At 46.2% G+C, this 13,157-nt stretch overlaps 1 protein-coding gene across 1 annotated transcript in view; it reads right to left on the reverse strand.

Annotated features, from left to right (window-relative positions):
* The window catches only part of EFEMP1 (EGF containing fibulin extracellular matrix protein 1), an 82,654-nt gene extending 69,949 nt beyond the window's left edge, over positions 1-12,705 (reverse strand). Inside the window, exons 1-4 of the mRNA XM_038751440.1 lie at positions 12,509-12,705; positions 9,407-9,494; positions 7,492-7,540; positions 7,028-7,309 (exon numbers count right to left, since the gene is read on the reverse strand). Of these exons, the coding sequence (XP_038607368.1) occupies positions 7,028-7,309; positions 7,492-7,540; positions 9,407-9,487 (412 nt within the window). The 5' untranslated portion in view covers positions 9,488-9,494; positions 12,509-12,705. The remainder of the gene's footprint in view (positions 1-7,027; positions 7,310-7,491; positions 7,541-9,406; positions 9,495-12,508) is intronic.
* Between the last annotated feature and the right edge of the window lie 452 nt (positions 12,706-13,157).

Genomic DNA, 13,157 nt, shown 5'->3' on the forward strand with positions numbered 1-13,157 from the left:
TGTAGTCAGGATTAGTGGGGGACATTCCCAGTTGACATTTGGGCATTCTATGCTGCCTAGCTGGCTGGGAAAACCTAGGAAGTAGGGAGAGTATGATGGGGAAGGGAGGAGGGGAAGTACAGTGGGAAGTTGAGCGTGGACAGTGCAGTTTGTGGGGGAAGCAGAACAGGGAAAAAGAAGTGGGGATCAGTGGGAAAGTAGCATGGAAAACATAGAGTTGGGGTGGGAGGCATGGGGTTGTGGGGAATGAGCAGTTGTATTCTCCCAAGCTTGTAGTACAGTGCTGTGCATACAGTAAGCTCTCAATATTCATTCACTCAATCACAGTTTTTGAGCACTTACTGTGTGCAGTGCACTGTATGAAGCGCGTGGGAGAGTTCAACAATAGACAGACACATTTCCTGCTCACAATGAGCTTAAAGTCTGGAGGGGGGGAACAGACATCAATACAAATAAATAAGTTACAGATATGTACGTAAGTGCTGTGAGGCTGGGAGGGGGGAAGAACCAAGGGAGCAAGTCAGGGCAATGAAGAAGGGAGTGGGAGAAGAGGAAAGGAGGGGCTTAGGCTGGGAAGGCCTCATGGAGGAGATGTACCTTCAATAAGGCTTTGAAATAGGGGAGAGGAATTGTCTGTCGGATTTGAGTGGGGAGGGCATCAAAGGTAGGATGTGGCTAAGGTGTCGGGGGCCAGATAGGTGAGTTCGAGTCACAGTGAGAAGGTTGGCAGTGTGCGGGCTGGGTTGTAGGAGGAGAGTAGTCGAAGTGAGGTAGGAGAGGGCTGGATTGACTGATTGATTGAAAGTGAAATGGGGACAGGAGCATGGAAAGTACCCTCCCCCAAGACTGTGAAGCCAATGAAGGCCAAGGGTAATTATCTTGTAACTATTCCAGCGCTTAGTACAGTGTTCAGCACATAATCAGCGCTTAGAGAAGCAGTGTGGCACAGTGGAAAGAACCCGGGCTTTGGAGTCAGAGGTCATGGGTTCAAATCCTGGCTCTGCCACTTGTCAGCTGTGTGACTTTGAACAAGTCACTTGACTTCTCTGGGCCTCAGTTCCCTCATCTGTAAAATGGGGATAAAGACTGTGAGCCCCCCGTGGGACAACCTGATCACCTTGTAACCTCCCCAGCGCTTAGAACAGTGCTTTGCACATAGTAAGTGCTTAATAAATGGTATCATTATTATTACTAACAAATACTGCTTCCCCCCCCCAAATAAAAGTGCAGTGGGTAGCAACAGGAAGCAGCAGCAAGCAGCCATGGCTGCCCTCTGCTTAGTTCAGTGCTCTACACGCAGTAAGCACTCAATAAATATGACTGAATGAATCCCTGCACCAATCAATCAATCAATCAATCAATCGTATTTATTGCGCGCTTACTGTGTGCAGATTACTATACTAAGCGCTTGGGAAGTACAAGTTGGCAACATATAGAGACAGTCCCTACCCAACAGTGGCCTCACAGTCTAAAAGGGGGAGACAGAGAACAAAACCAAAACATACTAACAAAATAAAATAAATAGAATAGATATGTACAAGTAAAATAAATAAATAAATAGAGTAATAAATATGTACAAACATATATACAGGTGCTGTGGGGAAGGGAAGGAGGTAAGGTGGGGGGGATGGAGAGGGGGACAGGGGGAGAGGAAGGAAGGGGCTCAGTCTGGGATGCTGCAGGGAGAGGTATCATTATGCCAGCACCACATTAGAACCCAGGTCCTTCTGATTCCCAGGCCTGGGCTCTAGCTGGTAGGCCACACAGGGAGCAGGAGAACAGTTCCCTGTCACCCAGCCACCTGACAGGAAAAGCGCTTGGCCTGCTCCAAAGAGGTGGTCCGACCCAAGGGGGAATCAGTGGACACTGGGGCTCAGATCTTCTCATTAGTTAAACGGGTCACAGGCACCGGAGAAAGATGAGACGAGCGATTATTTGAAATGCCAGGCCCCAAACCCCTATTTAAATCCTCAGACAAAATAAAGATATTAAGCATGAATTAGGTTATAATAAAACAAATCAATCGTATTTATTGAGCGCTTACTGTGTGCAGAGCACTGTACTAAGCGCTTGGGAAGTACAAGTTGGCAACATATAGAGACAGTCCCTACCCAGTGCAAATTGAAAGGCGGTCTTTACCCTCTCGAACAATTACTGAGTACAGGCCTGAGCATCAGAAGGACCTGGGTTGTAATCTCGGCTCTGCCATTTGTCTTCCTTGTGACCTTGGGAAAGTCCCTTAACTTCTCTGTGCTTCAGTTAACTCATCTGTAAAATGGGGATTAAGACTGTGAGCCCCATGTGGGGCAGGGACTGGGTCCAACCTGATTAGCTCGTATCTATCCCAGCGCTTAGAATAGTGTTTGACACATAGTAAGTGCTTAACAAATACCATCATTATGAATTAACTCATCTGTAAAATGGGGATTAAGACTGTGAGCCCCATGTGGGGCAGGGACTGGGTCCAACCTGATTAGCTCGTATCTATCCCAGCGCTTAGAATAGTGTTTGACACATAGTAAGCACTTAACAAATACTATCATTATGAATTGACTCATCTGTAAAATGGGGATTAAGACTGTGAGCCCCATGTGGGGCAGGGATTGGGTCCAACCTGATTAGCTCGTATCTACCCCAGCACTTAGAATAGTGTTTGACACATAGTAAGCGCTTAACTACCATCATTATGAATTAACTCATCTGTAAAATGGGGATTAAGACTGTGAGCCCCATGTGGGGCAGGGATTGGGTTCAACCTGATTAGCTCGTATCTACCCCAGCACTTAGAATAGTGTTTGACACATAGTAAGCGCTTAACAAATACCATCGTTATGAATTATCGCAGCAAAGTTTGAATCATGTTCACACCATCAGTAATACACATCTTTTACTCTTGGCCATATCTACATGAGGCAAGAGTTTTCCATTAGCTGTACTGTTTGGCCCCCAATCATTTTTACCTCACTCTTTATTGTTTGTCTTCACTGAATTGGAGAGGGGCTAGAAATAAGTCTGGGGTGAACACTCCAGGCAGGAAAACTTCCTATGAAAATTGACCCCATTAGACAGCAGTACACTCTGGCTTGAAAGGAATATTTTCATGACCTCTTATCGGGAGCGACCTTTAAAAAGAAACCTATTCTTGCATGCTGGATTAATTTCATGTTCACGTGTTTGTTTGCTATTGTGCAGCCCCAACCTTGTGGTAATGTTAATTTTAAAATTCTTCACTGGGAAATTTTTCACTTAACCATTCCATTTCTCTTGCATTTTTGACACTTGAGCTGGTTTTAGCCTTTTAGGGTAAGTGCAGTTGGGAAATGAGCCTTTCTTTCCTTTCTTATTTTTCAAGGACCCTGATAACATGTATAATTCAGAGTACTATAAGGAACTCAGTGTATGAAATGGTTCACATTACCCTTAAAATGGTGGAAAACTTATTTTCAATTAAAGTCTCATCAAATCACCTAATTTAATGTTATGAAGAAAAGAGGATGGGTTTTGAATAAATTCAATATGCTTCATGAAGATCCATCTGAATAGTAATTGTTTTATTTGTTAAGCACTTACTAATTGCCAAGCACTGTATGAAACACTGGGGTAGATACAAGTTAATCAGGTAGGACGCTGTCTCTGTCCCATATAGGGCTCATTGTCTAAATAGGAGGGAGAACAGTTATTGAGTCCCCATTTTACAGATAAGGAAACTGAGGCAGTGAGAAATTAAGGGACTTGTCCAAGGACACACATCAGATAAGTGGTAGAGCCAGAATTAGAACCCAGGTCCTCTGACCCCATGGCCCGTGCTCTTTCCACTAGGCCACACTGCTTCTCCAGCTACATCTAACCACATCCTTCTGAGTTGACACACTGCTTCTCAGAATGTACACCCAAGCCCATCAGTTTAATTTTATTCCCTTGTGACATAATTCTTGACTTGAATATATTAAACATCATGCAGATGCTGAAGAATTGGTCATCATTATTTAGATTCTGACTCATGAAGTAACACAAAACAGATGCTAACTTCTTTGAAAAGGGACCCAACTGTATTACTAGGCATTATTATATGCTATGGGGGTAGTCAGAATTTAGATTATGATAGATTTTATTCTGATCCTGAACTCTTTACTGTATTATGTGACAGCTTTTTAAGTTTTCACCTCAAATCGGCAAAAGTCAATTAAAGTCCCAGCCATATTGCCAGAAGTTAAGTTTCCTTTCAGTAACCACTATGGCTTGGTCAACTGAAAGTGAATTGGAAAAGAAGCACAATTTTCAGAATAATTAGAGAAAAGAAAACCCCCGTTATCGAGGGGAAAGCATTGTGTTGGCTTGCAATTATTGAGGATATCTGTTTGGATTAATCAGATTCACTGGATAACTGCCCAAATCCATACTTCACCTTGTCTGTGTAGAAAAAGACTCTGAATCTACCCAGTTCTGAAAACCAGAGAATATTTGCTTTTCTGTCCTTTGATTTCTGATATTTCAGTGAGCTATTCATCATTGTCCTCTTCAGCAACCTCTTGTAAATAAGAATGATTTTTCTTTCCCTTGGGTTTATTTATAGGTTCGTTTCTGACTAATATAGTTGTTCTGGGACTGACAAGATTTTCTGAAACTTGGGTAAACAAATTCCATGAGGAGAGGGTGGTTCACGGTTCAGTGAGATACTTTATTGACGTAAGATATGCCAAAGAAATGAAACTTTATACATTGAGATTTTCCCTTAAGGTCAACTCAGAAGGACAGCTCGCTAAAGCTTATTCCTTTGGGTGCAATTCTTAGGAAACCTGCCCTTTCTCCCTTCCTCAACCCTACTCACCCAGATTCAAGAAGTTTTGCTCTTTGAGCTTTTATGTTTATAGGACAGTATTCCCCGAGTGTTCAAACCACCACATCTTTATTGTTATGGTAGTTGTTAAAGTGCTTACTCTGTGTCTACCACTGTTCTAAGCCCTGGGGGTAGATAGAAGTTCATTAGGTTGGACAAAGTCCCTACCCCACAGGGGGCTCACATTTTAAGTAGGAAGGAGAACAGGTATTGAATCCCCATTTCACAGTTGAGGAAACAGAGGCCCAGAGAAGTTAAGGGATTTGCTTATGGTCACACACAGCAGATAAGTGGCAGAGCTGGGATTAGAACCCAGGTCCTCCGACTCCAGGGCCCGGGCTCTTTCCACTAGCCCACGCTGCTTCTTCATCAAAAACTCTTTTAACTAGATTTGAAGCTGCGTCTACACTAAGGATAATAAAAATGGTGGTATTTGTTAAGTGCTTACTATGCACCAGGTACTGTAGTAAGCGCTGGGGAGGGTACAAGCAAATCAGGTTGAACGCAGTCCTTGTCCCATGTGGGGCTCACAGTCTTAATCCCCATTTTACGGAAGAGGGAATAGATGGCATTTGTTAAGCACTTACTTATCATTATCGATCGTATTTATTGAGCGCTTACTGTGTGCACAGCACTGTACTAAGCGCTTGGGAAGCACAAGTTGGCAACACATAGAGACGGTCCCTACCCAACACTGGGCTCACAGTCTAGAAGGGGGACACAGAGAACAAACTTACTATGTGCAAAGCACTGTTCTAAGCACTGGGGAGGATACAAGGTGATCAGTTGTCCCACGTGGGGCTCACAGTCTTAATCCCTATTTTACAGATGAGGTCACTGAGGCCCAGAGAAGGTAAGCGACTTGCCCGAGGTCACACAGCTGACAGTTGGCGGAGCGGGGATTTGAACCCATGACCTCTGACTCCCAAGCCCGAGCTCTTTCCATTGAGCCACGCTGCTTCTCCCTAGAGAAGATAGATAGATAGATAGATAGATAGATAGATAGAGGCACAGAGAAGTTATGTGAGCCTGCTGTTGGGTAGGGACCATCTCTATATGTTACCGACTTGTACTTCCCAAGCGCTTAGTACAGTGCTCTGCACACAGTAAGCTCTCAATCAATACGATTGAATGAATGAATGAATGTGACTTCCCTGTGGAAAAGGCACTGTTTTGGGAATCAGGAACTTGCATTCTAGATCTAGTTCTGCCTGTGACTGGCAAGCATGGGTAATTTTTTGACTGGAGATTCCATCACACTGGCATCACGAATAAATTCTACAGAAGGTGGAACCCGTGTGCAGGTGAAATATGACCAAACTCCGGGTTTTAAAGGGAAATAAATCCCTTAACACAAATAGGATGCATCACTTTTGCTCTTCTTTCTCTGAATGGTAGGAATAAGTTTTCTGAGGAGCAAATTAAAAAATTGAACCGTGGAAGATATCTTGCAGGATAGATCTGTGAGTGAATTGACACTCACACTGACACTGTATATACGTATATATGTTTGTACATATTTATTACTCTATTTTACTTGTACATATTTATTCTATTTGTTTTATTTTATTAATGTTTTGTTTTGTTGTCTGTCTCCCCCTTCTAGACTGTGAGCCCACTGTTGGGTAGGGACCGTCTCTATATGTTGCCAACTTGTACTTCCCAAGTGCTTAGTACAGTGCTCTGCACACAGTAAGCACTCAATAAATACGACTGAATGAATGAATGAATTGACCACTACCGACACTACGTTCCGTTCACCTTTGGTGGCAGCAATAGTTGTAGTAACAGTGGTATTTACCAGGCACCAACCAAGTGCATTACATCATAGCTCAGTGGAAAGAGCAAGGGATTTGGAGTCAGAGGTCCGGCTCCGCCAATTGTCAGCTGTGTGACTTTGGGCAAGTCACTTAACTTCTCTGTGCCTCAGTTACCTCATCTGTAAAATGGGGATTAAGACTGTGAGCCCCCCATGGGACAACCTTGTAACCTCCCCAGCACTTAGAACAGTGCTTTGCACATAGTAAGCACTTAATAAATGCTGTCATTATTATTATTTTTATTATTATTATTAAGCACTGGGGAAAGTACAAAAGAAGCACATAGCATGTCATCCGCCCGCAACGAGTGCTATGGGAACTATTCTTATGCTGACACTCGAATGTTGTACAAAAGAAGCGATCGTTTTACCTTGGCACACGTTCTGCTCGCTGGGCTCGTACCCCGTGGCACACTGAATCTGATGAGAGGGGTTAGAAGGGATTCGCTGAGGGTCAGCTGGGGTCCGGCGAATGACGAAGTTATTTCGGCTGCTGGCAGCTGGCTCAGCGGGGGCTCTTGATTCTGGCTCTGGCTGCCCATTATTGACAATAATTTGGGCAGTTCTGGGTAGGCAGAGATATCCTCCGTAGTGGTTAACACATTTCATCCCACCTTTGCAGGCATCTGGGACGATGTCACATTCATCAATATCTGCGGTCATTAACAACACCAGTCAGGAATCTTCCCATTGGAAAAAAAAAATGTCAAAGAAATAAAAAACAGGACGTTTCTCCACATGCCCTTTTTCGAAAGAGTTAAAGAGCAGGGGCACAGAAACTAATTCCCGAAAAGCACATGAGATCTGGGCACAAATGGAAAACTCTTACGTTTACCTTTGCACTGCTGCCTTACGGGATCCCATTCGTAACCATCTGTACATTGCTGTGTGTAAGAGATCCAGAAAATGGTTAATTGTTGTATTTCGTGCTATATAAAAAGCATTCTGTGATCTTCACATGTGATTGAAATTTAGTCTTATCATGGAGTTATGATAAAAAGGAATATTCTAATAGTGCCAAGCATTTTTTTTTTTAATGAGGAATTTGGACATTTTTACATGTACTTGCAAAATCATGGGAGAGTAGTAATCAGGGTGTTTTTCTGGGACCAACCCCTTTTCTGATGAATATCTCCCTAGTAACGAGAAAAATTATGGCCATATCACACACGTGGTTTGTATAATCTTAATTTACACAGAACTAAGAACAGCTTCCCCATCCTCTGCAAATGTAATCACAAATCACAGTATCAGCCAGTGACATTTTAAAAACACTTTTCATTTACACAAAGTGTTGCTTTCAAACTTATATTGATTGATTCTGGTATTGTATATGTCAACCAGACATAAAATAGTCAAAACAACACACATGGCTCTATGTACTGATCCCTTCGAGCAAATGCGGTATTTTGAAGGTGCTTAAAGATCTATTAAAAGTGATGATTGGAATTGATACCTCATAGTGCTATTTCCCCACAGGAGACTTTTTCTGCTAAGTATCAACAAAGTATCTAAGTGATTAGTAAGGGAGACAAGATTCCAAGTGAATGATTGATATTTAGCAAAATAAAACAAGAACTAGAGGAACACAGATCACTTTGATGACTAGTAAAGGGGCATCTAATTTAATATGATTTTAGCCCTCTGAAGAAATGACTACAAGTCAAATTAGTAAAAGCTGTGAAAATCCAAGCCTAGAGAAAAATAACAAATGCAATCATTTGCTATCATCACTCCAGCCTGATTAATTCTCAGCAGGGGAAGCAATTACTATTAAAGAATTTTCTTACACTGTATTTGAGGGCAATTGGCCTTAATAATACCAAGAAACCTTGCCAGACAAATTACTAGCATTTTAGGGATTACAAGTACAAAAGTGAGATAATGTTTATTATCTGGGATATGCATTAGCTCACTTCTAAGAGTCCTATTTTCAAACATTTTTCAGATTCTTTTGGGATGTAATAGGGATAATTGCATTACTTTGTTTGTAAATCGGGATCAAATAAGGAAATGTGTTTTTCATATTCCGTCAGGGCCAATGTCACTCTCCTCACAACACTCATTACAGAGTTGAAAATGCAAACGGGGTGAAAAACTTACCAGAAATGAGGCAGCACTGACCCTCCACGGTCCTTACCACATCAATTCCAGGAATGGGAGGGGTGAGAAGATATATCCAATATTTTATTAACCACTGGTCATATTCAGGCAATTAATTCCCCCCCAAATTAATGGCAATTTTATGCATGCCAACCAGAAAACCTGGTAACCTACCTCATATTACATTTTCAGACCAGTTTTTTTTTTTTTTTTACCGAATGCTTTGTCTCAAATAGCACACTGTAAAATCACAAGAGCATTTTAACTAGCAGTTGGCATTTGTAAAATCATAGAGACCTTGGACATTTAATAAACTAGTTTCCTCTCATAAAAAAATACCCATGTTTTGTATCTGCAAGAAATCCAGTACTTGCACTCATGTGTGATGCTCTATTTCAGCGTTGCTCAACGTAGTTTTTGGATCTGATTTCTTACTGTTAGGGCATAAGTAGTGAGTTTAACTTTTGGTCTTATAGAGTTTATCTACCTTCCCTTAAGCTCTCATGCTTGGGGAAAATTGAAAATCATTTCAATTTCAGTCAGCAAAGCCTGCTGAGAGCGGCCCTGTCAGAGATGGAGAATATCTCTCCAGGGACACAGAATTCCCCTGAAAGCCACCAACCATTACCGAAACCATTAAACCTTACCGTGTAAGTGATGGTTTCTTCTAGATCCTGTGACCTCACAAGAGCAAACGTCAAAGTGGCCAGGAAAAGTACTTTCAACATCTTGAATCTTCAAGAAAACAAAAACAGATGGACTTTAAAGGTCTCCACTGCCGGAGAGGTCGGGGGTTTCGGCTCTAACGTGATTTATGAGGCGGGGAAGTGGGTTGCAGGAGAAGGTTTTCCATCAAGAGGCTAAATCCTGTCCTTTTTTAAGTGGAAAACCTTCGACCCAGTGGGATTCACTCTCTCCAAATGCTCCATTCTGCGTGCTTATGTTTTCTCTTTGCATCTCTCTATTTCTCTCTTTTTTTTTCTCTCTCTCTCCATTGAGAGTCCCAATTCAGAATGCCAGAGGGAATGGAGCAACCCCTGCACCATTTTGCTTCTGCAACATTTGTAGATCGCCTCATCCTTTCCCATAACCAAGGAGAGAGTCAGGGAGCAGACACGTTCCGGTCTGAATCGGACACAGGGGACTGCCCACATGGGGAAGCAGCGTGGCTCAGTGGGAAGAGCCCGGGCTTTGGAGTCAGAGGTCATGGGTTCAAATCCCGGCTCTGCCACTTGTCAGCTGTGTGACTTTGGTTAAGTCACAGCTTCTCTGTGTCTCAGTTACCTCCTCTGTAAAATGGGGATGAAGCCTGTGAGCCCCCCATGGGACAACCTGATCACCTTGTAACCTCCCCAGAGCTTAGAACAGTGCTTTGCACATAGTAAGCACTTAACAAATGCCATTATTATTATTATTATTATTATTATTATTATTACTGACAGGTGGGAGAGCCCCAAATAGCAGCACCCTAAAAAATAACAGTCCCAGGACCCAGCCTCAGACTGCTGGCTGGTGGGAGCACCCCCAAATAGCAGCACCCTTAAAAATGACAGTCTCAGGACCCAGCCATGGACTTCTGACCAGTGGGCTCACCCCAAATAGCAGCACCCCAAAAAATAATAGTCCAGGACCCAGCCGTGGTCTACTGACCGGTGGGGGCACCCCCAAATAGCAACCCAACGAATGACAGCCCCAGCACCCAGCAGCGGTCTGCTGACAGATGGGAGTACCCCTCCCCCAAATAAGTCCCGGGACCCAGCCACGGACTACTGACCGGTGGGAACACCCCCAAATAGCAGCACCCTAAAAAATAACAGTCCCAGGACCCAGCCTCAGACTGCTGGCCGGTGGGAGCACCCCAAATAGCAGCACCCTAAAAAATAACAGTCCCAGGACCCAGCCTCAGACTGCTGGCCGGTGGGAGCACCCCAAATAGCAGAAACCCCAAAAATAACAGTCCCAGGACCCAGCCTCAGACTGCTGGCCGGTGGGAGCACCCCAAATAGCAGAACCCCAAAAAATAACAGTCCCAGGACCCAGCCTCAGACTGCTGGCCGGTGGGAGCACCCCAAATAGCAGAACCCCCAAAAATAACAGTCCCAGGACCCAGCCTCAGACTGCTGGCCGGTGGGAGCACCCCAACAGCAGCAACCCCCAAAATAACAGTCCCAGGATCCAGCCACAAGCTACTAACCGGTGGGAACACCCCAAATAACAGAGCCCCCCAAAATAACAGTCCTAGGACCCAGCCTCAGACTGCTGGCCGGTGGGAGCACCCCAAATATCTGAACCCCCCAAAATAACAGTCCCAGGACCCAGCCTCAGACTGCTGGCCGGTGGAAGCACCCCAACAGCAGCAAACCCCAAAATAACAGTCCCAGGATCCAGCCACAAACTACTGACCGGTGGGAGCACCCCAAATAACAGAACCCCCAAAATAACAGTCCCAGGACCCAGCCTCGGACTGCTGGCCGGTGGGAGCACCCCAAATATCAGCACCCTAAAAAATAACAGTCCCAGGACCCAGCCTCAGACTGCTGGCCGGTGGGAGCACCCCAAATATCAGCACCCTAAAAAATAACAGTCCCAGGACCCAGCCTCAGACTGCTGGCCGGTGGGAGTACCCCAAATATCAGCACCCTAAAAAATAACAGGCCAGGACCCAGCCTCGGACTGCTGGCCGGTGGAAGCACCCCAACAGCAGCAACCCCCAAAATAACAGTCCCAGGATCCAGCCACAAACTACTGACCGGTGGGAGCACCCCAAATAACAGAGCCCCCCAAAATAACAGTCCTAGGACCCAGCCTCAGACTGCTGGTCGGTGGGAGCACCCCAAATAGCAGAACCCCCCAAAATAACCGTCCTAGGACCCAGCCTCAGACTGCTGGCCGGTGGGAACACCCCAAATCTCAGCACCCTAAAAAATAACAGTCCTAGGACCCACCCTCAGACTGCTGGTCGGTGGGAGCACCCCAAATAGCAGCACCCTAAAAAATACCAGTCCCAGGACCCAGCCTCAGACTGCTGGCCGTGGGAGCACCCCAAATGTCAGAACCCCCCAAAATAACAGTCCCAGGACCCAGCCTCAGACTGCTGGCCGGTGGGATCACCCCAAATAGCAGAACCCCCCAAAATAACAGTCCTAGGACCTAGCCTCAGACTGCTGGCCAGTGGGAGCACCCCAAATAGCAGCACCCTAAAAAATACCAGTCCCAGGACCCAGCCTCAGACTGCTGGCCGGTGGGAGCACCCCAATAGCAGCAACCCCAAAAATACCAGTCCCAGGACCCAGCCACGGACTACTGAGCGGTGGGAGCACCCCAAATCGCAGCACCCCCCAAAAATACCAGTCCCAGGACCCAGCCACGGACTACTGAGCGGTGGGAGTATCCCAAATAGCAGAACCCCCCAAAATAAGTGTCCCGGGACCCAGCCTCGGCCCTTTCCTGGGGCACCCGAGAAGCCGGTTGCCTGCCCATTCTTTCATTCATTCAATCGTATGTACTGAGCGCTTACTGTGTGCGGAGCGCTGTACTGAGCGCTTGGGAAGGACAAGTCGGCAACATCTGGAGACGGTCCCTCCGCCACAACGGGCTCACAGTGTAGGAGGGGATGGAGCCATGTACACACATACACACACACACACACACCCCCGGGCCCACGAAGTTCTCCCCACGTGTACACCGACCCGCGGGCACACACACACACACACAGAGACACACACACACACACAGCCGGCCTGCCTCACCTGCCGGGCCCGCCGCCGCCGCCGCCGTTGTTGCAGCCGTTGTTGTCGCCGCAGTTGTTGTTGCTCCTCTGCTGTTGCTGCAGTTGTTGCTGTTGCTCCGCGGTTGTTGCCGCTGTTGCGCGACTGCGCTGCGGGAAGGACCGGCCGGCGGGGTGTGTGTGTGTGTGTGTGTGTGTGTGTGTGTGTGTGTTTGTGTGTGTGTGTGTGTGTGTGTGTGTGCGTGAGTGAGAGAGAGAGGGAGAGGGGGCCAAACGGGGCAACGGCGGGGACGGGGAGGAGGGAGGGATACAGGGAGGGAGGAGGGGTACAGGGAGGAGGAGGAGGAGGGATAGAGGGAGGAGGAGGAGGAGGAGGGATGGAGGAGGAGGAGGAGGAACAGAGGGAGGGAGGAGGAGGAGGAGGAGGGATAGAGGGAGGGGGAAGGGGGAGGAGGAGGGAGGGAGGAGGGGAAGGAGGAGGGAGGGAGGAGGAGGAGGAGGGATAGAGGGAGGGAGGAGGAAGGGGGAGGAGGAGGGATAGAGGGAGGAGGAGGAAGGAGAAGAATAAGGAGGGGAAGGAGGAGGGATAGAGGAAGGAGGAGAAGGAGGAGAGAGAGGGAGGAGGAGGAGGAGGGATAGAGGGAAGGAGGAGGAGGGACAGAGGGAGGGGG

This window comes from Tachyglossus aculeatus, chromosome 9 (genome assembly GCF_015852505.1).
Source record: "Tachyglossus aculeatus isolate mTacAcu1 chromosome 9, mTacAcu1.pri, whole genome shotgun sequence".
Taxonomy (NCBI): Eukaryota; Metazoa; Chordata; class Mammalia; order Monotremata; family Tachyglossidae; genus Tachyglossus; species Tachyglossus aculeatus.